The sequence below is a fragment of the Prunus mume genome, linkage group LG4 (assembly GCF_029339155.1).
Source record: "Prunus mume cultivar Tortuosa linkage group LG4, ASM2933915v1, whole genome shotgun sequence".
In the NCBI taxonomy this organism is placed as follows: domain Eukaryota; kingdom Viridiplantae; phylum Streptophyta; class Magnoliopsida; order Rosales; family Rosaceae; genus Prunus; species Prunus mume.
The window spans coordinates 10,097,529-10,121,948 of record NC_142701.1 but is presented as its reverse complement, the minus strand read 5'-3'; the positions used below and the strand labels follow the sequence as shown (position 1 = coordinate 10,121,948).

General features: G+C 37.2%; 3 protein-coding genes, 1 long non-coding RNA gene, 2 other non-coding genes and 2 pseudogenes across 10 annotated transcripts; 3 read left to right on the top strand and 5 right to left on the bottom strand.

Annotated features, from left to right (window-relative positions):
• Nucleotides 1-234: 234 nt before the first annotated feature.
• LOC148917875 (small nucleolar RNA R44/J54/Z268 family) lies at nt 235-320 on the bottom strand. Its single transcript, XR_016126530.1, has one exon. It is a non-coding gene; the product is annotated as a small nucleolar RNA R44/J54/Z268 family (small nucleolar RNA).
• A 241-nt stretch (nt 321-561) lies between these two features.
• On the bottom strand, nt 562-633 carry LOC148917874 (small nucleolar RNA Z267). The gene has a single exon (XR_016126518.1). It is a non-coding gene; the product is annotated as a small nucleolar RNA Z267 (small nucleolar RNA).
• Nucleotides 634-4,345: 3,712 nt separating this feature from the next.
• LOC148917873 (uncharacterized) lies at nt 4,346-5,234 on the bottom strand. The gene is made up of 3 exons (XR_016126365.1): nt 5,107-5,234; nt 4,860-5,010; nt 4,346-4,776 (listed from the first exon to the last, which is right to left on the bottom strand). It is a non-coding gene; the product is annotated as an uncharacterized LOC148917873 (long non-coding RNA).
• Nucleotides 5,235-7,155: 1,921 nt separating this feature from the next.
• LOC103342070 (putative disease resistance protein At5g63020 pseudogene) lies at nt 7,156-9,892 on the top strand (annotated as a pseudogene).
• A 1,253-nt stretch (nt 9,893-11,145) lies between these two features.
• On the bottom strand, nt 11,146-15,621 carry LOC103341932 (aspartate-glutamate racemase family). Of its 5 annotated transcripts, none has more exons than XM_089051391.1 (4): nt 14,935-15,621; nt 14,642-14,805; nt 13,829-14,102; nt 11,898-12,885 (listed from the first exon to the last, which is right to left on the bottom strand). In XM_089051391.1, exons 1-4 carry the CDS (start codon nt 15,302-15,304, stop codon nt 12,800-12,802), a joined length of 894 nt encoding a protein of 297 aa, XP_088907517.1. In that variant the 5' UTR covers nt 15,305-15,621; the 3' UTR covers nt 11,898-12,799. The 5 variants fall into 5 exon arrangements, with proteins under 5 accessions (XP_088907516.1, XP_088907517.1, XP_088907514.1 ...); XM_089051388.1 differs by having other exon boundaries at nt 14,642-15,312; nt 15,443-15,618; XM_089051390.1 differs by lacking the exon at nt 11,898-12,885 and adding an exon at nt 11,146-11,360 and having other exon boundaries at nt 14,642-15,615.
• A 752-nt stretch (nt 15,622-16,373) lies between these two features.
• LOC103342071 (uncharacterized) lies at nt 16,374-17,604 on the top strand (annotated as a pseudogene).
• A 536-nt stretch (nt 17,605-18,140) lies between these two features.
• On the bottom strand, nt 18,141-20,272 carry LOC103341933 (uncharacterized). The gene is made up of 3 exons (XM_008245477.3): nt 20,020-20,272; nt 18,890-19,118; nt 18,141-18,550 (listed from the first exon to the last, which is right to left on the bottom strand). The coding sequence occupies exons 1-3, from the start codon at nt 20,109-20,111 to the stop codon at nt 18,284-18,286; spliced, it is 588 nt and encodes a 195-aa protein (XP_008243699.2). The 5' UTR covers nt 20,112-20,272; the 3' UTR covers nt 18,141-18,283.
• A 2,917-nt stretch (nt 20,273-23,189) lies between these two features.
• On the top strand, nt 23,190-24,420 carry LOC103341934 (F-box/kelch-repeat protein At3g24760-like). The gene has a single exon (XM_008245479.3). It carries the CDS (start codon nt 23,249-23,251, stop codon nt 24,395-24,397), a length of 1,149 nt encoding a protein of 382 aa, XP_008243701.2. The 5' UTR covers nt 23,190-23,248; the 3' UTR covers nt 24,398-24,420.

Below are 24,420 nucleotides of genomic sequence, written 5' to 3'. Positions count from 1 at the left end.
TAATTTCCATTAACTTCAAACATCATACCAATATCCAATGATAAAACAATTTAGCCAAATGTAATTAAATGGAAACTGCAATGCAATTTCTGTTTTCTGCATTGCAATCAAAACAAATTACCACCAACAATCCTAACAGCACAACTCAAATTTATGATTTTAAAAGCAAAAAACCAACCTAAACAAACAATTACACAAGAACACAAAAATCCAGTGCAGTGCAAAAATGTTGAAAATGCATCAGAGAGATTCCCATTAGACTGAGTCATCACCCTCGGAAGAGTGCAGATGTCCCTATCTGTTTTATCGTCACTTGTAATCCCAATCCCAAACACAAACAATTCTCATTCTTATTATCAAAACCTTCACTTGCATAAAATCCAAACTTTCCAGCATAACAACTAAGGATAAGAAATTTCAGCAAAACCACGCAATAAATTTGCTGGACCAAGGTTTTGGGCTAAACCCAACTCCAAAGTTTTCTTCGGCTACATGAAAAAATCAACAATTTGGAAAAAAATTCAAAGAACAAGAACAGAAACAGTGCAGTAATCATAAAGCCTCATGCCTCAGAGTAAATTTGTTTCATAGAAATTAATCTCAAAGTATATTTAACACCATCACAGGCATAGGTAGGCATACTTCTTAATGCTAGCCTTCAATAATGAAAACAAACACATAGCAAAACAATACAAGATGAGAATGGTTCGCAATACTGAGAATTGGTTATGAATCTCAAATTCAAAGTGACAGGTGAGAAACGGCATACAAGGAAGGTGCAGAACAGGAGAGGGTTCTAGACTTCGGGGTTTCCACTTCTTTCTAATTGGAGAGAAGACGAGCACCAAACGACGTGACCTGTGCCGTTTGGATTGAAGAGAGGGCGTCGTGACGTTGTCGATGGAGCTAAGAAGGAAGATGAGATAGAGGGCGTCATCATCGATGGAGTGAATAAGGAAGAGGAGAGAGAGAGGGCTGAGATATGATTTTAAACAAAAGGGTAAAATTGTATTTTATCTTTATAATTTGGACAAGCCCAAATTCATTGGGCCTCCTCTTTGGGCATATCCAAAACAGAATTTGATTCATAGGTATTAAAACCCAAACAGAAATACTTTATGTCTCAAATCGTAATTAGTAAAGATTGTCATGTTTAATACCTAATTTTTCTTAATTTTTTTAGTTCCTTATAATTTCCATCTCTTATTTTAGAATTTTTATTATTATGAAAAATATTGAAATACCCTTGAAATGGGGTGATCTGCAGTGGTGTGACAAACTACAGATTTTGAAAACATATATATATGGGGCAAAATTGTAGCAATGATCCCTGGACTAAGACTTAACTTTACTTTTCGTCCTTTTGGTCCCTAGTCTGAGAAAGTTCCGAAATTTGAAAAGCAAAAGTTGAAATCATCAAAATAGAGCCTTACCTCTCTTCTTGGCGCCCCATACTCAAATTATTGAAAAAGATGTACGTGTACTAAATAAATAGAATATTTTAAAGGTATCACCAGGCGGCTATACTCAGTTTTTAAATTTTTTTAAGTAAAAATAGTATAGCAGGCCGGCTATACTTATTTTGACACGTGGACGCCTTACCGATAGACGGGTCCCTTTTCACAAATGGTATAGCCAGGCGAATATACTCGGTGATTCTAAAAATAGTATAGCCAGGCAGCTATACTATTTTCGACACATGGCTCATATTTCTCCGCGAGTTCTCTTTTTATATAAATAAATAGTATCGCCAGCCGACTATACTTATGTTTTTTTTCAATTAATAGTATAGCCGTGCGGCTAAACGTATGCGGCTACACGTATTTTGAATAGGTGGGTCCTTTTTTTTTATATATAGTCGTTCGGCCTTACTCGGTTTCCTTAATGATTAAAAATATTATAGCCGCCCGGCTATACCTATTTTGACTCGTGGCACCTGCTCACGAGGCGGGTTCTCTTTTTATTTATTTATTTTTTTTTTATGTAGATAGCATAGCCGAGCGGCTATACTCAGTTTTTTATTGTTTTTAAAAATAGTACAGTTGCGTTGCTATACTAATTCTATAAAAAATTTGGGAAAACTGAAAAATGGTTTCCACATTAGAGAACTTCTAAATATCTTTGAATTTCAATAGAAAGCGTCTCCTTTACTGTACATGGGTCGCTTCTAAAATTTTTTCACCTCATTATTGATTTGCAAGGTGCATGGTGTGGCTGCATTGCATCTATGTGCTCTCTGTCTATAATTTTTTCTCTCATGCAATGCAAGATGAGAGACTCCATGTCAAGAAGGGTGTTGTGAGCTTGATGCTCCATTCTCTTTCACTTGTCTTCACTTCACTCCCTTTTTACTGTAAGTCTGGCCAACTGATGTGTTTTTCCTTTGAAGCCATTCTTTCCAGATTCAATATAACACTCTTGGTATGATTAGGGCTCATACATCGGGTGTTGTTACTTTTGCAATTGTGTGAGTTGGCTTTATTTTAAAAACATGCAGAAAACTCAACACCCACCAGCTTGGTTCTGCCTTGGCTTTATGTCTCCTCCATATTAAGCACAAACACAATTCCGTTCTAATCTTATTATCACAAGTGCTTTCATGCATTAGGCCAATGCCAGTCAAAAATCTGATGATTCATATGACATTTAAGGGCTGGTAAGGACAAATTAATATCAAATGATTGCTGAGTAAAATTAAAAATAATTTTTTGTTTTTATGTTATTAATTTTTCTTCATCTTTCATGCCCTTTTTCATGTTTTATCATCTCTTCACCACTCACCACAAAAAAAGAAGAAGAAACTCTGAAAAATAGACCTAGGCGGTGCCTAAGTGCTAGGGGGCTCCTAGGCGCTAGGTGGGAGAACACCGCCGCGAGTTCACCCTAAACGTTAGGGGTAGGCGCCAGGGAGTTACGCAGCCTGGGCGGGTCGGGTGGCTGCTTCTCTACCTTCTCGACCTAACCAGTGGCGGCAACGGCTTCTTCTGTACTCGTCAGAGGTATCTTTGAATTTTTCTTCTTTTCTTTGTAGCTGCTGCTGGGCTCACCTTATTTCAAGGGCGCGCAAGTGGAGATGATGGAGGCAAAGAAAGATGAGAGAGGATGGAGGTAGAGAGAGATGGGAGGTGGTGGAGGCGGAGAGATGAGAGAGAAGATGAAGTTGCGTGAATTTTTTTTAAAATAGGTTTTCTTCAAAACAACGTCGTTTTGAGGTTTTGGTTTCTTTGAACATTGGTTTTAAGTTAAACGCACGTCTTAACTTTTAACATTCCATTTTTGTTTATTTTTTGTTTGAATCCCCCAATGCTGTGCTTACCTTTTTTTCTTTTTTCTTTTTATAAATAAATTATTATTTTTTAAATTATAAATATTTTAACATGGACCTATATATACTATAACCCTAATATTATGTTTGAGGATTAATTATTATGCTTAAATGAGAATTAGTACTTGTAATTGATAGATTATTATGGTGTAATACGAATTAGTACTACAATTTAGTTGTATTGTATTATTTATAAATTTTTGTTATTAATAAATTAATGTTCAAAAGGCATACACGCAAAGCACAACTAAAAATGCATCGCCTCTACGCCTCGTCTTTGAAAACATTGCTCCTATTACATATAGTTTCGTACGTACAACTGAGATTTCTCCAGTTGCCACTAAGGCTGACTTTTGAATTGATATCTTTGTCTAGCTAGAACTTATAGTTTGATACAATATACATCTGAGTGGCCACATATTCTGATATGATCTTGCAATTTCATCGTTTATTGTTGCAGAAGAAAACTTAAATTGGGAGGAATGAAGTGCTCTTGGGAATGCATATTATAAAAGTGAGCTTCATTTTCTCATTTTCCCACATTGTCTTTCTGTGCGTTTAAGCAGCATTCTGCACATCGAGAGCACAAATTGAATTGCATTTGGTGTGTCCAAGGATACTTTTCTTGTTTGACTGATCAATTTCATTATTTTTTAGAGGTAATCTGCCTTAGCCTTTTGTCTCATTTCCATATTAAGAGCAAATAGAATTTCATTCTACTGTCTTCTCTTTTTTTGGGTAATCAGAAAATGTCTTATTTTATAAAGACATTGTCCTTGCCAATGGTATGCAGATCTGTCAATATCATGATTAATTAACGCTACTTTCATGGAGCTGTTTTGGAATTTGCCAAGACAGGGAAGATCATGAAATCTTCTTCTCAGGTTAGTGATTGATTGTGATTGGTTTTTTGTGGTTTAGTAGTATAGCAGTATACTTTAAATAAATTCGAATAATCGAGTATAGCCGCCTGGCTACACTATTTCTTTTTTCATTTTTTAAAAAAATAGAAAACCCGATTCTAAAGCTTAATTTCAATACAAGTGCACCCATAATCAGCTTATAGTCCTCCGGACAGCTTTATAATTTCATTTCATGGTTCTTAGGGCATTCATATGAGTAATCATGCTTTTGTTGTGATGTGTGACCATAGCAAACCTAACAAATCAAAATTGACTACATTGCTAGTGATGTCTGCATAAAGATTCAGATAGATTCATTAAGTAACAAAATTCAAAGCAATAATGCGTCCCCTGTAAATGCAAAGGAATTAGAAAGATCGAACTTAACTACATTTCTAGTGATGATCTTATCTTTTGAAAAGCATATTTAGTTATACAGAACTACATAGTAAAATAACTTACCTTAACAATGTGAACAATAAGAAAAGCCACCGAGACATACACAAGCATCGATAACTCCTTCCAGTAAATGTTGTGTGATATAGGTACCTGGACAGAGTTGTTCACAAATTCAATAAGACAGAATCTGAAACAACTTCAAAATTGCAAATAACCAAGAACTTGGAACTGACCTGCTCATCTTGCAATGAAACCATCTGCAACAGAGGAGATGTGCACTTTAGAGTTTTCTTTTAGTTCATATTAGTGCATAATCTCTAAACTTGGTCTATATATACACTCACCGCCACGTTTGGACTGCAATTCCATTTGCTTTTCTGCTTCCTAAAAGTCATGTGAAACCTTAAATTCCTTGTTAGTACATTGGTAAGAGACTCATTGATAGCCCAGGGGATCCGGATAGTTGTGTGAAAATCTTACCTTCTTCATCATTGTCTCTTTCTTCCATGTTTATATGCCTTTCATTAAAGCTTTTGTTGTTGTACCACCCAGAACTCAGAAGAGTATCTAATAAGATTATTGGGAGTGTATGAGGCGAGAGAGAGAGAGAGAGAGAGAGAGAGACGACGATGAGATTGAAGAAGACGAGAGGTTGCGTGTTATGTTTAGGGTTTAGAAAAGGGCCTGGGCAAGAGAGAAAGGCCTGGGCTTCAAAAAATACACATTAAATGGATTTTGCATTATGAAATCACTAAAGTAACCACTAATAAGTAACAAATAACAAATTAATATTTTAATATTTTAAATCAAAGAAATATTATACTATTTGTTTAATATAAAATTTATATATCCCTTTGTTTTTCATGATTTTGGTATAAATTTATAATTTATAATACTAAATAATTTATTAAAAAAAGCATAGGCACTTGCATAGGCTCCGATTACCCCTCTAGGCGCTAGTTCCGTGCCTGACGCCCCCTTACTACATAGTGATTTTTCCAACATTGGGATTAACATGTTGGTGAATCGAGGTGCACTAGCACTTCAATTTACAACCCTGCAATTTTAACTGACTCCAATTCCCTTATGTTTGTGTTCATAATTAACTAAAAATTAGATGCATTGCATGATGTTTAGATTTAACTTTTATGGTATAATTTTTCTCAAGACTATAAACAAAGAAGCAATTTCGTCAGTTTTCAATTGATTGTGCAGTGGCATGGAGATGTGATGGGCAAAATGCTTTGGGTAGAGCGAATGGCAAAAACAACGAAGTAAAATACATGTATAAAACATTTTGGGGCCCCTTTAATTGGAGGGCCATGGTCGTCGCCCTCCGTGCCCATGCCTCAGGGCCGGCCCTAAAAATCACATATATAAATGCTTGTTCATCTAGACTCCGATCGCGCGCTTTGTGACGTTCCAAACTTGGCCTGTGCGGCCATGGTAGAACTTGTGGGGCATGCCCTTGTGAACGGCGCCGTTTACCTTCACGTCCACATGGTCGTCGGTTCTGTAGGTCTTTACGTAGGTGGAGAGTGGGATGTAGCCCTTCTTCCTGAACTCCCGTGAGAACAAGTCCCTAGTCCGACTGCGCAACCCATGACCCGCCGGCATCGCTTCTCTCTGTTTGTCGCTTTCTTTCTTTCTTTCTCTCTTTCTCGTCCAAAACCTTACCACCCTAAAACCCTTTTATTACCCACTTGCAGCAGGCCCAATCCTTCACTACAAGCCCAGTAGAGTGTATTTAGCTATTTTTCCTATTAAGTAAACCCAACCCAATATAAACTTGTAGAAGTGGATGTGGAGACTATGGTTTTCATTTGAATATTGATCCACCCAATTATAAGGGGGGGCATGTATCTAATATATCACGTGACATGTTGATGTTGTATTTTGCACTCGTACTAATTTTCTTTTATACATTCACGTGCTCAGTACGAACACATGGAAATATACATTCAATGAATCATCGTAGCCCACTGAGTGGTACATTCTACCCTTGAAGTGCTGCTACAACACTCAGTGGGCCATAATAACCAACGAGTGTTACTATTCGTTCTTCCTGTATAGTTGAATGTGTTGTAACCAATTTCAAACTCCAAATCTTGTATTGTGAACATAATGCATGTTAAAATTTGGGTGGACAATGTGTATCTAATACAATTAATAATTTTTGTCCCCATGCAATAGATTGTAGTTGTAACAATTCACATCTAAACGTTCACGATTTACTTGATAATTGACGTGACGGAGACATCATTATACAGTTCATCTAAACGTCTTGTTTGCTTTTCCCCACTCACTACTCCCATTCAAAACTTAATTGACTGCTCATGGTGTCTCGGTCTCCAATATTAGGGTTTCTATACAGGCTACACCGACACTGCAGCCACACAATATAAAAGCTCCCACGTTACCTTCTAAAATACCATAGTTGACCTGTAAGGTCTTCCTGTAAGTGAATTGTTGTTAGAAAGATTAAGAAATCTTTGGTGAATTGCTCTTACAATCTTGTGCGCAGAGCAAGCAAAGCAATGGGTAGCGCCTTGTCAATCAACTTATCAGGCGATGACATTGTTTCACGCTGCTGGGATTCCGTTTTTGGAAGAGAACCGTATGTACGTAAGCTTCAAGAAAACCTTCAAGCTCTCACAACTTCTTTACAAGAACTCAAGTCTTTAAAGAATGATGTGCAAAGAAAGGTTGAGCTTGCAGAGCGGCAGCTGCGATTAAAGCGGTTAGAGCAGGTAAATAACTGGATTTTAAGCGTGGAGGCTCTTGAGACTGGAATTAACGAAGTTATTGTAAGCCATAGAACTCAAGAAATTCAGAAATTATGCTGCGGAGGTTACTGCTCCAAGAACTACAGATCCAGCTACAGGTATGGAAAAAAAGTTGCTAGAAAGTTGGTGGAAGTGGAGGCTTTGAAAAGCAAGGGAGTTTTTGAAGAGGTGGCAGCCGAAAGCTTACCTACGGCTCTAGTCGATGCGATACCTAGTGAGCCAACAGTTGGCATGGAGCCGATTTTTGATCAGGTTTAGAGACACGTTGAAGATGAGCAAATGGGAATGATTGGCTTATATGGAATGGGAGGGGTGGGGAAGACCACCCTCCTTACCCAGATCCATAACAACTTCAACCGCACTCGTAATGATTTCAATCTTGTGATCTGGATTGTGGTATCCAAGGGCCACAAAATTGAAGTTATTCAAGATAAGATTGGTGAAAAGATTGGGCTGTCTAGTGGTGTATGGAAGCTTAAAGAGCAGCGTGAAAAAGCAGAAGACACAGAATCTTGAACACAAAGAAGTTTGTGTTATTAATAGATGATTTATGGGAACCGGTTGAATTAACCAAAGTAGGGGTTCCAGCTCCTGACAATCGGAACAAGTTCAAGATAGTTTTCACAACTCGCTCTGAGGAGGTATGTGGTCATATGGATGCCCAGAAGAAGATTAAGGTGGGGTGTTTGACTTGGGACAAAGCATGGAACTTGTTTCAGGAGAAGGTTGGGAAAGAAACACTTCTTCTTCATCCAGGTATCCCCGAGCAAGCTGAAATTGTGGCGAAGAAGTGTGACGGTTTGCCACTGGCACTCATCACAGTGGGCAAGGTCATGGCCTGCAAGAAAACACCCCAAGAGTGGAAGCGTGCAGTTCAAGTCCTGAGAAGATTTGCCTCCAAGTTTTCAGGAATGGGAGATAAGGTATTCCCTCTTTTAAAATTCAGTTACGATAATTTACCAAGTCATAAAGTTAGATCATGTTTCTTATACTGTGCTCTGTTTCCGGAAGATTTTGTTATACTTAAAGATGACTTGGTATATTTTTGGATGTGTGAGGATATATTAGATGAATATGGTAATGTAGAGGAAGCCAAAAATGAGAGTTATCATATCATAGGAACTCTTCTTACCTCATGTTTGTTGGAAGATGAAGGAGATTCAGTAAAAATGCATGATGTAATTCGTGACATGGCATTGTGGTTAGCTCGTGATCTTGGGAAAGAAGGCAAGAACATCCTTGTGGATACAGGTGCTTATCATGCACCAAATATTGTGAAATGGAAGAACGCGAAAAGGGTTTCATTGATGGGTTGTAGTGGTATCATATCTCTAGAAGAAACACCAAGATCTCCCAATCTGTTGACCTTATTTCTCAGAGGAAGATTTTTAAAGAGGATTGTGGATGACTTCTTTGATTTCATGCCTACACTACGAGTTCTGGATTTGTCTCAAAATTTCCTTATAACTCAACTGCCAACTGGAGTTGCAAATCTAGTTTCATTACAACATCTGAATTTGTCCAAAACAGGCATAAAATGGTTGCCAGTGGAGTTAGCAAAATGTGCAGGCCTAAAATATTTGAACTTAGAGTATACACGTAGGCTTGATTATGTTCCACCAAATTTATTATCAAGTTTCCCGCTGCTAAAAGTTTTGAGAATACTAGATTGTGGTTCTTCTAACCGAGTTTTTTTTTATAATGAGAAAACCATGATAGACGAACTACAGGGTTTGAAACACCTTGACGTCTTGTCGTTGACAGTCGTAGGAGGTACCTCTTGTTTCCAGAATTTGGACAGCCACCACATATTAGTGACTTGCACTCTAACTTTATGCCTCACGGGCGAGGATTACGAGAACCCTTCAAGCTATCTTGATTTATCAGATGTGGCGATGGCTAATATGAAATACCTTGATACCCTTCAAATTAAACATGTGGTGGATGTGTACTCTACGTGGATAACACGTCAGGAAAATCAGAATTGCTTCCTTGGTCTTCAGTTCGTACAAGTAAGAAATTGCAGGAATCTCAAGAACCTGGAATGGCTTGTTTTTGCTCCAAATCTCAGCCACTTGCATGTAGAGTGCTGCTCTAAAATGACGGGAATACTCGGTTTGAACACAACGGAAACTACCCCATTTGCAAAACTCACTGTTTTGCGTTTGGACGACCTACCCTGCTTGTGGAGAATATGCGAAAATCCCTTACCCGTTCCATTTCTGAAGAAAATCCTTATATCTAGATGTCCAGTGCTCACTAGGCTGCCTCTCAACTCCAGCAGTGCTCAAACAAGTAATCTCATTATTGAAGGAGAGGAAAAGTGGTGGAATGGCTTAGAATGGGAGGACCAAGCGGCTCGAAATGTTTTTCTTCCCTGCTTCAGACCTTTAAGTGAGTTGCGGCTACTGATTCAGATGTATAAGTTAATAGAACCGCCCCTCGTAGGGGTGAAAGATTTCTCGATGTATGGATTTTGACACAACTAAGTTTAAACGGTAGAAAATGTTGACTAGTTTTTTGGATCCAGCGTAAGTTTAATTTGCTAATGTTTCCATGTTATAAGTTTGGTAATATGAGATGTTATATTGTTACTATTAATCCAACCCAACTAATGTAATGAAGAAACAGTGGTTTGTCAATTAAAATTTATTCTTTTGTGATAATGGATAAAATATAAATAAAAAGAAGTTATTCATTAAAATATGCCAGAGAATCAATTGATTAATTTCTCATGAGACATATATAACAACTGTGGCCATCCAATTTCAATATTGGATGTTCCAATTTTTTTATTTATTATTTTTTGTTAATAGCGCAATTGGTCTATTTAAATAATGGCAAAAGAAAAAGTAACATGTGTTTTTAAAACAACTTTGAACTAATGACTTAAATTAAATGGGTAGGAAGAGAATAGACAAAGCAAAACTTAACAACCTAGCAAGTCTGATTAATTAATTAACAAGTCTATTACATATGTTAATTTTCTTTCTATGTTTATCTTCCTTGACCTTTTTGGACTTTTGTAGTTGTCAACATTTTCTAGAAAAGTCATCACTTCCAAGAAACTTCGTGTTCAAATTGTCTGCAACTAGGACTTCGAGTGCATGGGTAAATACGCTTGGCCAGTTGAGCTACAAGCCCTTTGTTGAACCGTATATTTTTATGTATTCTTGCAAGGATCTCTGCAAAACATCACTTCAATTCGAATCCATTTGAACACTCAGTTGAGTGGTTGTTGTTTTATTGTTTTCTTAAAGAATCTTGTTTGTCTATTTTGTTGGTCACAATTAGATGTCTTAAAAGCTTTAAAGTTGTCTTCTTTTTTGCAGGAGTGATCTATGAATATGATATGATAGATGGTTCGAATCACTGTAATAAAATTTGCAAGAGATAATGTGACATTTGCGCCTTGATTTTATTTGCCAAGCCCAAGAGACTAATGAAATCTGGAGAATGATTAACGGACAACTTGGATTGCTCCTAATATATTTCAACAAATAACTTTCATTTAGAAATATTCGCAGCCACCTTCCGAGCTCTAGCTTCAATTGTTGGCCTTTTCGTCTATTACACATACTTTTCCAATAGTCAACTTCTCAAATTTCTCTATGGTTTGATCAAAAGGACAACAATTTAACTCTGAGTAGCTCAAAAGCCAGTTGAAATTTTACTTATGAAAACCCCAACTTTATTATTATTACACACCCTATAAAAACAACTAGGTTAAAACTTCAAAATGACAACACAAAATTAAGTTTCAAAAAGTATAGAACTTAAGTTGGGAGCAAATGGGTGGAATGGTTGTACCAAGATGTTTGGTGATACTGGTAGTGTTAATAGTGTGTTTGGCAACAAGTGTTCTAGCTGATGCTGATGCTGATGACAATGATAACTGAATAAGTGACTTCCCAGTTTCAGCTCCTGCACCATCTCCTGATTAGGCTCCTATGAGTCCGATAAATAAGAAAGTTTATGCTTGTGGGGAACGGTGTGTGAACAGATACATGAAGGAATCATCAGAGCACCCAGTCTACTCAAAATGTACAACTACATGTATGGAGCCCAACATTAGAACTCTAGTGGATGGTGTCTACAGTAGTACATTTGGTTGTACAAAGTCCTTGAGCACCCAGTTTGCAACTGGTAAGCTTCCCTAGGCCTCTTTCTCTAGACATCTTTCAAAATTTCTGTCTTCTATGACAAAAAGTTTTCTCAACTCTAGTTCAATTGAGTTCCCTTTTATATAAGTAAAAGAAGATAGAATATTTGCTTAGTTGCAAGGGTAATGACTCACTCAACTAGTCACTAAATGGACTGGTTTAGTTATGCTACTATTTTGAGCCCTGCTCCGAACTAATCTGAACCGTTATGTTACAATGATTCAGTTTACGGTTTGAATCCTAAACGAAACCAAACTGGACCACCCTTGCAAGTTACATAAGGATTGTATTCATGTGTGAAATAACATATAACAATAATGACTTTATACATGTGAACCTCACTGAGATTCCTTACACAAATATGAAAATGTATATCATGGGATTGGTATAAACTTAATTATCTACAATATGGAAAGATGCAGGAACCCATAATCAAAAGTGTACAATCTGAGCTAGACGTAAAATTGATTCGAATTTAATCATTGTTATTCTTTAGGGAAATTTACAAAAATACCACATGAACTTTCAGGCATGTGCGTAATTACCACCTAAACTTTTAATTTTTATTTTTAACCACCTAAACTTTGTAAAGTGTTGCAATTCACCACATACGTCTAACTCGTTAAAGTTTCAGTTAAATTTAAGGGTATTTTCGTCAATGAACTATAACTAAAAATAATTATATAAAAAAACAGAATTAAAAATACAAAAAAAATAAAGTTAACTTCCTTGTCTCTCTCTCTCTTCTCTCTACTCCATCGTCTTTATTCTACCAAATATCATATCAGATTGCAATGGCCCATAGATTTTGTTGCCCTCCTATATTTCCTTTTTTTTTCTTTCTTTTTTTTTATAGCCGAAGCCTTCCTACATTCATTTCATGGCTTGCACTATTTGTTCAAAGGCTTGTCCTTCATTTCAATGGAAGTTTGCATATCGGAAAGAAAAAAAAATTCAGACTACAATTACTCTCTCTCACCCTCAGTCCAGCAAATTCAAAAAATGTAACATCAAAGCTAGAATTTAAATTTTGTAACTTCATCATGGGTTTTGGGAAGGAATCAATTGCATTCCTAGTATATATAAATATCCCAAAAAGGTCCTAAACTTAACAGAAATTTTAACGGAGTTAGATGTATGTGGTGGATTACAACACTTTATAAAGTTCAGGGTTAAAAATAAAAATTAAAAGTTCATGTGGTAATGACGCACATACCTGAAAGTTCATGTGATATTTATGCAAATTTCCCTATTCTTTATGTGACAAGTATGGCTCAAGTGGAAAGCTACTTTAGAGCCTGCTACAACGGCTGTAAGAATCATTAACAGTAGATATTTTTACTTACTAAAACGAAAGGTTCTATATATGTGTGTGTGTGTGTGTCTTCGCAATAAAACAAGATGTACCAGATATTTTGTTTCCTTGAATGCTTTAAACACTAACCACAGTTCTCATCGACTGTATACAAGGATGAGAATTATATGTATGATTGAAAAATCGACAGAACGATTTTATTTATACTAGATTGTTATGTGTGTTATATATGTCAATGAGATGTAATGTCTTGTCCATAGTTCCTGCAAATGCAATTAGCTTCAGAAAGTCTGAATGTGGAGGATAGAACCCTTTTAGGACTTTCAATCTCAAGGCCCTAGAGTTCCAATTTCTAAATAATCCTGCACCCTTGCTTGCTTTGCTGCCTTCCTCACCATTTTTACACACCATAACTCAGCTATAGGATATTGGATTTTACCACAAGATAATAGGAAATTTAGAATAGGAAATAAGGTAAGCTCTGGGATAGCAAAGGCCCTGCTGGAGATAGTGATCCCAGCTTGCTCCCCTGTATTTTTACTCATTATTTGACGTATCCTAGGATCTTTAAAGACCATCTTCAAAAAAGAATTAAGAAGTCAAAGTAGGAAGTTTTAAGGCTGAAATAGATGCTGGATTTGTAAAGGGTTTTGCTTTTACCATGATGGCACACAATATAAATCTAGGATTTTCATCATTTCCTTGCAGCAGTATGGTCAAATACCATGTTTAACCAGAGCCATTTTAACAAAATTAAGGATTAGTTTGAGCTACTTCTTTCATTGGTAATCTTCAAAGAGTTCTTTCGTCATTCGAATAACATTTAATTCACAAAGTCACTACAAAAGAATGCAGGGGCAACATTTAATTGATGAAGTAATATATTTTACATTAATATCAAGATTCAAGTAGGAGGAACTGTTTTCTCTTTTATGTACCTTCTTTAGCAGATTGAGCCCATTTTATGGTTGACCAGGCCAATGCATCCATAGGGTCAATGCATTTCTTAAGAAGAGGATCATCCGGGGGAAGAAGATCCTGCAAATCATCGGAGGCAAGAATTACAGCGTTGGCAGCCCTCACTAGAAGAACCTGGACTGCAATCCTCAAGAGATTCTGTGCCCCTTCTGTGTCCTTTCTGTTTAAGGCTTCCAAAGCAGGGATTACAGTGTGTTCCATGGTTGCTTTATCTGGCAGAACAACCTCAAAACCCTGCACTTAATGAGTGGTCAAATGAATACCATGACATGATGTAGCAATAAAAATGTACAATTCTAATCAGTATCAGTTATAACCATCTTGCAAAATAGCCATCTTTAGCAGGCACAGGCAAGAACAGGATGCTATTTGAAATTTCAGTGTTTTCATTTCAATCAAAATTTTCAGCAAAATGACACAAAGTCTTAATATAAACCTAAATTACCCTAATTAATCAAAAGAATGGGGAGTGTTTTCACCAAAGAAAAAAAGAAAGAATGGCCAAGAATGGTGTGTGTGTGAACTTTCTAAAATCCTATTAAGAAAACTAGTAAGCTCATCTCTCTTGTAATGTAACCTAAATTACATTGGATATCCAATTCCCTCAAAACCATGATCTTCTGCAGCAGTATCATTTGACATGTCTGCATAAAACATCTGTTTTCTTCCTGGGGAATTGGGCATCTGTTATAAACAGATTGACCATTTCCAGGACCATGTCCCAACTATACAAGAATGGACAATCTGAAAGAAAATATGCAGAATCGAATTACCTCACTCAGCAGTTTCTCTTGATAGAATCCTGCTTTCAAAGTTGCATAGGTTGCAAGCACTCCAATCTGCAAAGGACTCCCAGCTTCAAGTGGCTTCAACTTTGCTTCCTTGAGTTCCTTGGCAACACACTCACCCACGTGAAGGAAAGGAACAGAACATCCCTCTGAAATTTGATCATGCCAAGAATGTGAAATATGACAAGGCATTACGATGCAACGAGATCCCGAATTTTCAAGATAAATCCTCTTACTCCTCAAATTCTCCACAATCAGAGTAGGATCCAATTCTGTACCTTCATTTTTACGGCTAACAGAAGGAAAAGAAGGTCTCTCAATCGATAACAGCTCCTTATTCAACGCAGGATCAGAGCAAAGAACAAAAGGAGGACAACTTTCTCCATCTCTTGAACTCCAGTTAACAAGGTTTCTCAAAAAATTAAGAGTAGAATTAACAGATAACCCTCCTATTATACCAACTGTATTTGAACCAGAACCCTTCTTATACTCTTGAAACTTGCCACTTCCATCTGTGTGTAAGAGCACTGGGGATGGACTTAAAGCTAGACCAACATTCAACCTTGTCCTATACAGGGTTCTATGTGTATTCACGAAGCCCAATTTGCAGAAAGGATATTTCCAAGTGCACAAAGACGTTGCTTCCATCAATCAATCTACACCAAAAAGTCCAAAATCACTGCTAAAAGCTTATAATTCTGTATACATTTCAAACTTCACCAAAAAAGCAGAATCTGGTTTTAGAATTATGCAGTAAATGCAATCACTGAATTATAGGTTACTTACTCCCAAGGAAACTACCAAGTCTAGCTAAGCAAATCCATGGACTCTCTCCCTTTCTGTTCTTAAACTGAGAAAGGCAAAACCCAACTCTAAAACCCCAAAAATCTCTGTATTTCTCTCTCCATGATGACAGCTACAAAGAAGAACAAAAGACCAAGGTACATGTTTTCCAGGGTTTGGGGATTGTTATCACCAAATGGACCTATTTGCTTTGGGGGCCCCACAAGAAAGACATAATTCATTAATGGAACAAATGGGACAAATGTTTGTGCCTCTAACAGTATCAAAGTTGGCATTACATCATGTTCAGCACTTAAACAAATGAAGCCTTGTTTGTCCCTAAACCAATGGAAGCCACTGATTTTGTAACAAAAATATGATTTAACGTATTCAGACGACACGTGTCTGCGTTAGCTGTGCGGCTGTGCATGTTTTGCAACTTGATCCTGGGGCTGGGGTCCATTTCATCATCTCAAGTATGAAAGTCTTCTTGTCCGTCTTTCAGTTCGTGATTGTGAGATTCTTTCAATTCGGTGAAAAAAAATATTGAGAGGTGGATCCTATTAATGTAGACGAAATTTATGCAAGTAAAAAAGTGGTGAATTTATAACACTTTTTTATGCGGAAGATAAAATTAAAGTGGATTAAAATTCTATCAATGTTACCGTATTCCATCTTAGACTAAATTAATATAATTTTGAGACGGACAAGTTTTATTATTTTTGTAATTAGAAATGATATGATTTAACGTGCTTATGAAAAGTCTAAAATACTAAAAGGGGAATCCATGTATAACTAGGAGATTAGATGGCCATCCATGTATAACTAGGAGGTTAGATGGCCCCATCTCTAATCACCTGATTCCCTATAAATAAGAGGTTAACGAGGAAGGGGAAAACACTTTCACAATTCCCTCAAATATTTCTCTCTTTTATATTCCTTACTTATTATAACAACAATATTAAAGGTTTCTTAGCAAAATAAAAAATAAATTAAATTAAATTGTTAGTGTTTCTTCCTTCGTCACTCTCTCTCAACGCCCTCTGGTATCTTTCCTCTCTCTTTCTTCTCTGCTCTCTGTCTCTCTTCTTCTCCTCTTCTCTTCCTACAATCACGCGCCACTGCTGCGGCATGGCCAGACCTGCTTCCGGCAGCTCGAGCAGATGCATGGAGGAAAATGATACTGGTCCTAAACGAAGGATAATTGGCCCTTCGTTGCCATCAGCTGAGTTGCTTGCTGCTGCTGCTGCAGCCAAACTGACAGAAGCACAGGCTGAGCTCAGAGAAGCTGTGTTGGAAGAAGATAGTGAACTTTTTATAGGACCTCCACCACCTGCCGTGGTTGCTGAAACTGAATCAGCTAATGAAGCTGAGCGGTTTGAAGAGGTTACAAGGATCATGGATTCTGCGGATGATAGTTTATTTATATGATATCTTAGGAGCCAACCAAAATATGTCAGCTGAGAATATAAAGAAAAGGTACTGGAAGATGTCTCTTTTGGTGCACCCTGATAAATGCTCGCATCCTCGCGCTCAACAAGCATTTGTTAAGTTGAACAAAGCTTTCAAAGAATTACAAGATCCAGATAAGAGGAAAGTGCTGGATGACAAAATTCAACTCAAGGAGGAACGCGAAAAATTTAGGGTTGAGTTGAAGGCAATGCGTGAGGCTGCACGGTGGAGAAAGTTACAAGGAATATGAATGGAGGGTGATGATGAGCTCCTAGCAGACATGATGGATGTTAAGGTGGTACCAAAAAGAGATGAGTGGATGACAACGCTGCCACCCGAAAAGAAACACGGTGTGCCTCCTAGGCGATCGACAAGATTTAACAGTAGTAATGACGCTGCAGCCTTTGCTTCAAATGCGGAGGAAAAGAAAAGGAAGGTTTCAGATGGAGATTTGGTGGACAAATACAATAAAGAAAAACGATCAAAATCACTTTTGCAAAACTACGAAGAGGAGACTGCAAAGCGTTCAAAGAGAAAATCCAAGAAACAACAGACAGAGGAGGAGGACTGGGTGGGGAAACATCCGTGGAAGCCTTGGGATCGTGAGAAGGATTTGGAAGAGGGGAGACAGAGTAAAATTGGATTCAGAAAACATGAATCAAGCCTTAACGTCACGGTTTTCTTCCGGCTCATACGAGAGGAACTTCCTTTAAACATGAACTGATGAGGGTTCGGGTTGGCATGCATGACTGTAGTCTTGTAATTTTTCTTTTTTGTAAATAAGTTAGAAAAAAATTAATGAAATCTGTTTACACAAAAATAATAATAATAATAATAACATCGTTGAACTTCATTTTCTGTTCTTTTTATGCTTTGTTTCAATCACCTAAACTAATTGCTTGGGAAAAATTGGATACTTGCAAGTTGCAACTTGAAATGAACTTCATTATTTGGACAGTGGCACCGAACCACTGCTTTCTGGTTTCCCCACTGCTTTCTGAAACCAGACAATATTATCAACCAGAAAAAGATTATTGACTCTTTAATCAGTAAGGTCAACAGTGGTTGCCAAATGCTTTTGCAAAGTCTATACTTAATGCCGTGTGCATATGATTGCCTCTAAACCCCACCAAGTGATTCTAACCACAAAAACCTTGCTTATATAGTAAGACATGGCAGCATCTGGTCCACAGGCACCATGTATTCTGTAATTTCATCCATTTTTAACAGGAAAATTGCTTTCTGAATGCAATAGAAACAATCTGTTCCTTCTTTATACTTACAGTAGAGAAAGATAAAGATTCATTTACATCAAGTAGTCCTTTTCATGGGGGAAAAAAAGGAAGGATACAACTGAAAGAAGATTAAAAATTCTGAATTTCGAAGGCAGGCTTAAAACAGTTTTGCTTTTACATTCCGCGGATGTCTGCAACTACGAATTATCCTCCTTACATCCTTTGTTATAGACAAGAAGGCAGAAAACAGGGCAATTGACATTGCAGGGTAGATATACACATGAGTTGTGCTAGTTGATTTTCTCAAAATGATCTCCCTAACTAAGCCCCATATGATCAGAAGCATACCGCAAAGGCTCATTCTCCCCGGTTTAATGAGACCTAGAAGTGCTCCTGCCACTGATAAGTAGCTTCCAGCAAGAACCTGGTGCAGGCCATAGTGAGAAAAACTAGAACAATATTTAACCTATCATGTACTTACTCTTTTTCTTTTCCTTTTTTTTTCTCTTCATTCAAAATGCTCTATTACTGCATTATTCCTTATCTGGTATGATAGGAGAAAAAGGTACCAAATAGCTGTAAATTCTTGTCTTGTTGCATTTTTATCAGTATTTGGAAGAAGAACCTATGGTTTAATTATCACAACACATATACTATAAGACACATAAACCCCACTTAGTTCACCTTATTAAAACTAAAATACAATAAAGTTTTGGTAGATATAACACAGGATATTGAGTGAGATTGTTATTGATATACTAACCTCTAGGCGCTGGAGCTCAGAGATTGCATCAGCTGCCTTCACATTGGTGAAGTTATACAATTTCAAGCTATCATAGCTTGGGATTGGTCTGTTTTTTATCAATGCATTTGCAAAGGCCCCAGGGTAAAGTAAGGCTTTCACTACAACTAAAGGGAAAAGTTCACATGCAATTAACTGTGAGGATGTTACCTCTATTGGTGTTCTGCATATTCCAGCTGTGCAGGGGACCCTGTGGAGCAAGGAGAACAATATGTTTCAGTGTTGAAAATATATTGGATGCCTAACATAATTGTTTGTTTCCTTTTGTTAGTTTTGGATGGAAGCATATTTTCATATCAAGAAGAGGATGAATGACGATAAGCAGGAAGAATTTAGTGGCATAAGTACTAAAGCCACCAAAATAAATCCCAAGATTTTTTTTTTTAAATACAAGCAATATTCTACTTTAAACTAATCTAAACTACGGGGAGAGGGATTCAAACTCCGATGCAGAGTGGGGAGCACGTCCACTCTAGCCAACTTGGCTAAGCACATGTCTGCAATAAATCCCAAGATTTCAAATACCTAGTGAAGAGGTATTGTTCCCATTTTAACCTGTTTACTTTAGCAATTAATATTAACTCCCACATCAATTAATGATTACAATTTAAATAGAAAAAGAAAAAATCAATGATTACTATTTCTGAAATGGTTCCCACTTCAGGAAATTGAAAAAAAAAAAAAGGTTGTGCTAGTTATGATTTCTTTATGATCATTTTGCAGTAGGTAGTTTGCCATTTGTGCAAATGTAACCCAAAGAAATATCTGAATGAGTAGAACCCACAACCCAGATTTCACAAATGAAAATAAAGCAGTTTCATAATGGATTTGTATATGACTTAATACATCTGTTGTTGCATATAATATCCAACCCATTAAAACTAGGGCAAAGAGAAGAGAACCCATATTCATTGTAACAAGCAAACTAGGTAGTAAGTAAAATTTTCTAACATATGAACTCAACATGTAGGAAGAATTTGTCATTAAAGCCCAGGCCTTTGAATGTGTTTCTCTTTTAGGCATTTAATGTTCTATAGAAAAAGGGAAAATAAACTGAAATTGAGAGAAAAATAAGACAAAACTGAAATTACCTGAAAAGAGGAACTTGAAGGATAATGACAAGGAAATATACACATGAAGCAATGGAAGATATGATGCTTGCCCATTTCTTTGAAGAAGCCATGGCAAGGAAGTTTTTTAATGGGTTGCCCAGAGGATCCGTACAGAGTACGAAGGGAAGGGGAAGACGCTGTGGGAATGGAGTGCACCCTGCACATTGACCTAGTGACAATTATTTTTGGTCGAATTAAGTTTCTCCTTTTTTTTTTTCGATTTTCTGAAAAAACTGTCTTATGTTATGTACTCAAAAACAAAAACTGTCTTATCATTATAGTGGGCTCTAATAATACATAAAGCCCATCCTATAATACTGGTCCATACACTCAATAATTTGGGCTTTAACTTTGTATTCATAAAAGTATGACAAACTTACAAAACCCTCCGGTTTTGGACCGGAATCTTTTTTTTGTTTGAATTTTTTTTTTACAAAATGTAACTAAAATTTTAATTTTAGGGCTTAAAATGATCTAATTTTATGCAAATGGAGGTGATTGGGTCTAGAAAAGAGATGTGATTTAGAGTTGGGCTTGGGGAAAGATTAGTTATGGATTTAGAAATTTAACATTGGGGTCAAATATTTTATTAAAAAATACACAGTCGATCCGGTTTGGTCTAGTCTGATTTTTCAACACAAAAATTAGAATCGAAACTGGACCAAATTGGTTCGGTTCATTTTTTGTCAACTCGATTCGATTTTTGGTTAACCCAGTTGTTTCCAATTTTTTTGGGTCCAATTTGGCTCAGTTTTCCAATTTTCTAATTTGAATGCCCACCTCTACACACAATTAAAATGTCATAAGAGTTCGAATCTAAGGCCTGTAGTCTGCAAATCAATGCCCTATTTCAATGCAATTATACACTCATATCTAACAAAACCCATGAATTAGTATTAGCATTTTCGTGCTCTTTATTGAGTGCCTATTTATGTAAAAGAAACAATGATATATGTCAATTGTGTTTTCTTTTAATATAAATTATAGTCTAAATTATTCTAAATTAATCTAATTTACGAAAAGGCGACTCAAACTTGAATACAGCAGACCTAACCTAGTTTGTCAATAATTTTATTTTATTATTATCAAACATAGTGGATTTCATTAATTGGAAAGCATCATCAAGTACAAGCAAAAGAGGATAAAAGTTTATGCGAGCATCCCCACCGGAGCCACTGCTCATCATCAGCATAGGACCACAGAGACAAGCCTCCCCCAAGTAAGACAACCATGTGATGCAGATATGTTTGATCACCTGGTTCGAATTCCCAGAAATTGAGAAGCCCCAAGCATGTGATACAGATATATGTTTCTTCCAGCACCAATCGCACAAAGAATTTCAGATCTTTCATAAAGAAACAGAGGATCACTGACACTTGAGTGAAGGGACCCTACGCAGGAAAAATCAATTAATTAAGACCGTGATTGTGGGCGTTTTATTGATATAATATAAGAAAGTTGCACCAACCATGTGTACTTGAGTATAGCAATTAAGTGATTGCCATGATTAACGCGGTAGTTACTAATTTTGATAAGCAAGTGAGATATTCCTTTTAAGTTGCACTATGTCTTTTAAGATGAATTATGTTAAGCATATAGTGAGCAAATAACTATTAATTGTTGATGTATTGTTTGATTTATATGCATCAACAATTGATAGTTATTTATGCACTTATTAATACTATAAGAAATATTTTAATTTGATTCGTATGTAGTGAAGTAAATCATACATGTGGATGAATCACATTGAATAACATGAAACACATCTTCTTTTAGTCATGTAACTAATCTCAAAAAAATTATTCTATTTTATTTTAAAGTTTTTATGGAGAGCCAAAAAGATGAAGATTACAATCATTTCATACACTAATTAACCCCTATGGCTCTTGTCATGGTCCAATTAGAGCAGTTTCACTGCACCCCCAAGCCCGGACAAGAGGGGGCCTAGGCCCTTCAAGTCGTTTTCAGCGGTACAAAACAACCCAGGTAAAGCATGGGCTCCACTAAGCCCTGGCAGGCCCGAAGGCAAGAACAGCTCGAGTTGTTGCCTGAGAGCTATGGCGTCAATGATGAAGTCAACACAACAAAATTTTAAAAAATCAAAAAAAATTATGAAAAAATGCCAATAATTTCTTTTACTTTTTTTTTCATAAATATCTAGCCATATTCTTCGCTCCCCACATCAATACTCTATACAAATTCCTCTCCTCATATCTCATGTGAATAGTGGCTGTCTTTAGGTTGCTATGATAATGGGTGGAAAACCAACAAAAAAAAGGCTTTGATGGGCACTATTCATGTGAATAAGAATAATCCTTGTCTTCCCTGCCTTTTATCATGACAAATGGGTAAAAATACTCTTATATCACAAACCATTTGAATAATTAAAGATATTTTGATTAATTTAAAGAAGGCTACATGTTACCTTAATCAACTTAAGTTTCAGATTAGTTACCAAAAAAATTAAATTGAAGTCAAGTTTCAAATTCCTCACTTATTTAAAATTAATTGTTGAAAGCAGCTTATTCTCTGATCAAGTTGGTTGATGATAGACATCACAAACTCAATTTTTATAAGGTTGGTTACTGTACCAATTAACTCTGTCACTTTCAGCCCAGTTAAGCTAATCAAGTAACCATATAATTTATGGAAAGTGCCTAGTTGTGAACCCTATAAAATAAGGACCATAAATGTCATTTTCTCTCAATTGTATTGACGGGTCCTTTTGGGTTAGGCTCAATGGACATCTAAATGAAAAGTTTTAACTTAAAAAGTCTCGGTACAATTAAAAGTAGACTACTCATATTTAAAATATAAATTATTATTTTATTCTCGAATGTGAAACTTAACTCACATATTATAGTTTGTATCAAGCCGCCTCCACTAACAATTAATAATATAATAGTTTAGTGCTTGATTAAATCATTGAATAAGAAGGGGTTGTCAAGAAAGAGTGAAGCCAAAAGTGAAGAGAGATCGTCCAATTTCATTGATGTCTCTCTTGTCCCTTGGTGGCTCAATCAAGCAACTTGTCACATGTGGGCCAGATCAGATAACGTTTTATACTTTGATATCTCATGTGGGTCACGCATCCCACGTCAATATATGCCCTTCAAATAATTCACCTCCAATTATTGCAACTACAAGATCCTCCACATTTCTACAGAACCTTTCAAATTTTACCATTCCACAATTTTTCCTTCTCGCTATGTGGAGCAGCCTCCCCTCCGATCTGCTCACCAACATCTTCTCCTTCCTCTCTGCTGACTCTTTTGCATGCGCCAAGTCAACATGCAGACATTGGCAAGCCTGTGCCTGCACCACAGCTACTTATAACCACTACCCTCATGGCCTCACGAAGAGCCCATTTTTGCCGCACAATTTTCACCCTCCTTGGTTCATAGCCTTGCCACTGCACAACCATGGCCTCTGCTGCTATGCCCTCAATCCCACCAACAACAATTGGTATGTGCTGCCGTTGGATTTCTTGCCGGACCCAGTTAGGCCTGTGGGCCCACTTGAGAGCCTCCTCTTGCTGAGGCCCTCTAACTCCACATTTCTCCGGCTGGGTATGTGCAACCCGTTTACTAGGCAGTACAAGCCCTTCCCAACGTTAAACATCAGAAGGACCAACCCGGCTATTGGCGTTGTACACCTTTCAACACTTTCATTCCCAAGAAATTCATTTCTCAATTCTAGAGTGTACGTGGCAGGCGGGATGTCCGAGGCATCCAGCGGGGGCGCCACATACGAGCCCACATTGGAAATGTACGATCCGCAGCTCGACACGTGGCGAATTGTGGGGTCCATGCCAATGGAATTTGCGGTGAGGCTAACAGTTTGGACCCCGAAGGAGAGTGTGTATTGTGATGGGGTTTTGTATTGGATGACATCGGCCCGGGCCTACAGCTTGATGGGATATGAGATTGAGTCGAACATGTGGAGGGAGCTGGGTGTGCCAATGGCAGAGGAGCTGGAATTCGCCGTGCTGGTTTCGCGCAATGGGAGCTTGACACTTGTCGGCGGAGGAGCATGTGTTTTGGGAGTCCGTATATGGGAGCTTGGGGAGGGAGACGTTTGGGTTTTGGTTGAGAAGGTGCCAAGTGAATTGGAGACGAGATTTTTAGGGGAAAGGGGAAGTTGGGGAAGTACAAAGTGTGTAGGGAGTGATGGGGCTATTTATTTGTATAGAGATCTTTGGTCAGGAATGGTAGTTTGGAGGGAAGTTGGAGATGGAAATAAATGGGCATGGTTTTGGGTTGATGGGTGTTTTTCAATTAGGGGGAAAAAAGTGAGAAATTTGCAAATTAAAGGAGTTCTTATACACCCTAATCTTGTACCCTCATTCATATTTTAATCAAATAAGACATGTTGTGAGCA

What these genes read in the sequence shown, in the direction of transcription:
- LOC103341932 (XM_089051388.1), bottom strand. Translation starts at nt 15,304, where the DNA reads ATGGAAGCAACGTCTTTGTGCACTTGGAAATATCCTTTCTGCAAATTG. An exon ending in AAGAGAAACTGCTGAGTGAG is followed by an intron (nt 14,103 to 14,641) that starts GTAATTCGATTC and finishes CATTAAGTGCAG; the next exon opens with GGTTTTGAGGTTGTTCTGCC. An exon ending in GGCTCAATCTGCTAAAGAAG is followed by an intron (nt 12,886 to 13,828) that starts GTACATAAAAGA and finishes TGATTCTTACAG; the next exon opens with CCGTTGTAGCAGGCTCTAAA.
- LOC103341933 (XM_008245477.3), bottom strand. Translation starts at nt 20,111, where the DNA reads ATGGCTTCTTCAAAGAAATGGGCAAGCATCATATCTTCCATTGCTTCA. An exon ending in CTTCAAGTTCCTCTTTTCAG is followed by an intron (nt 19,119 to 20,019) that starts GTAATTTCAGTT and finishes CTTGCTCCACAG; the next exon opens with GGTCCCCTGCACAGCTGGAA. An exon ending in CTGAGCTCCAGCGCCTAGAG is followed by an intron (nt 18,551 to 18,889) that starts GTTAGTATATCA and finishes GGCCTGCACCAG; the next exon opens with GTTCTTGCTGGAAGCTACTT.
- LOC103341934 (XM_008245479.3), top strand. Translation starts at nt 23,249, where the DNA reads ATGTGGAGCAGCCTCCCCTCCGATCTGCTCACCAACATCTTCTCCTTC.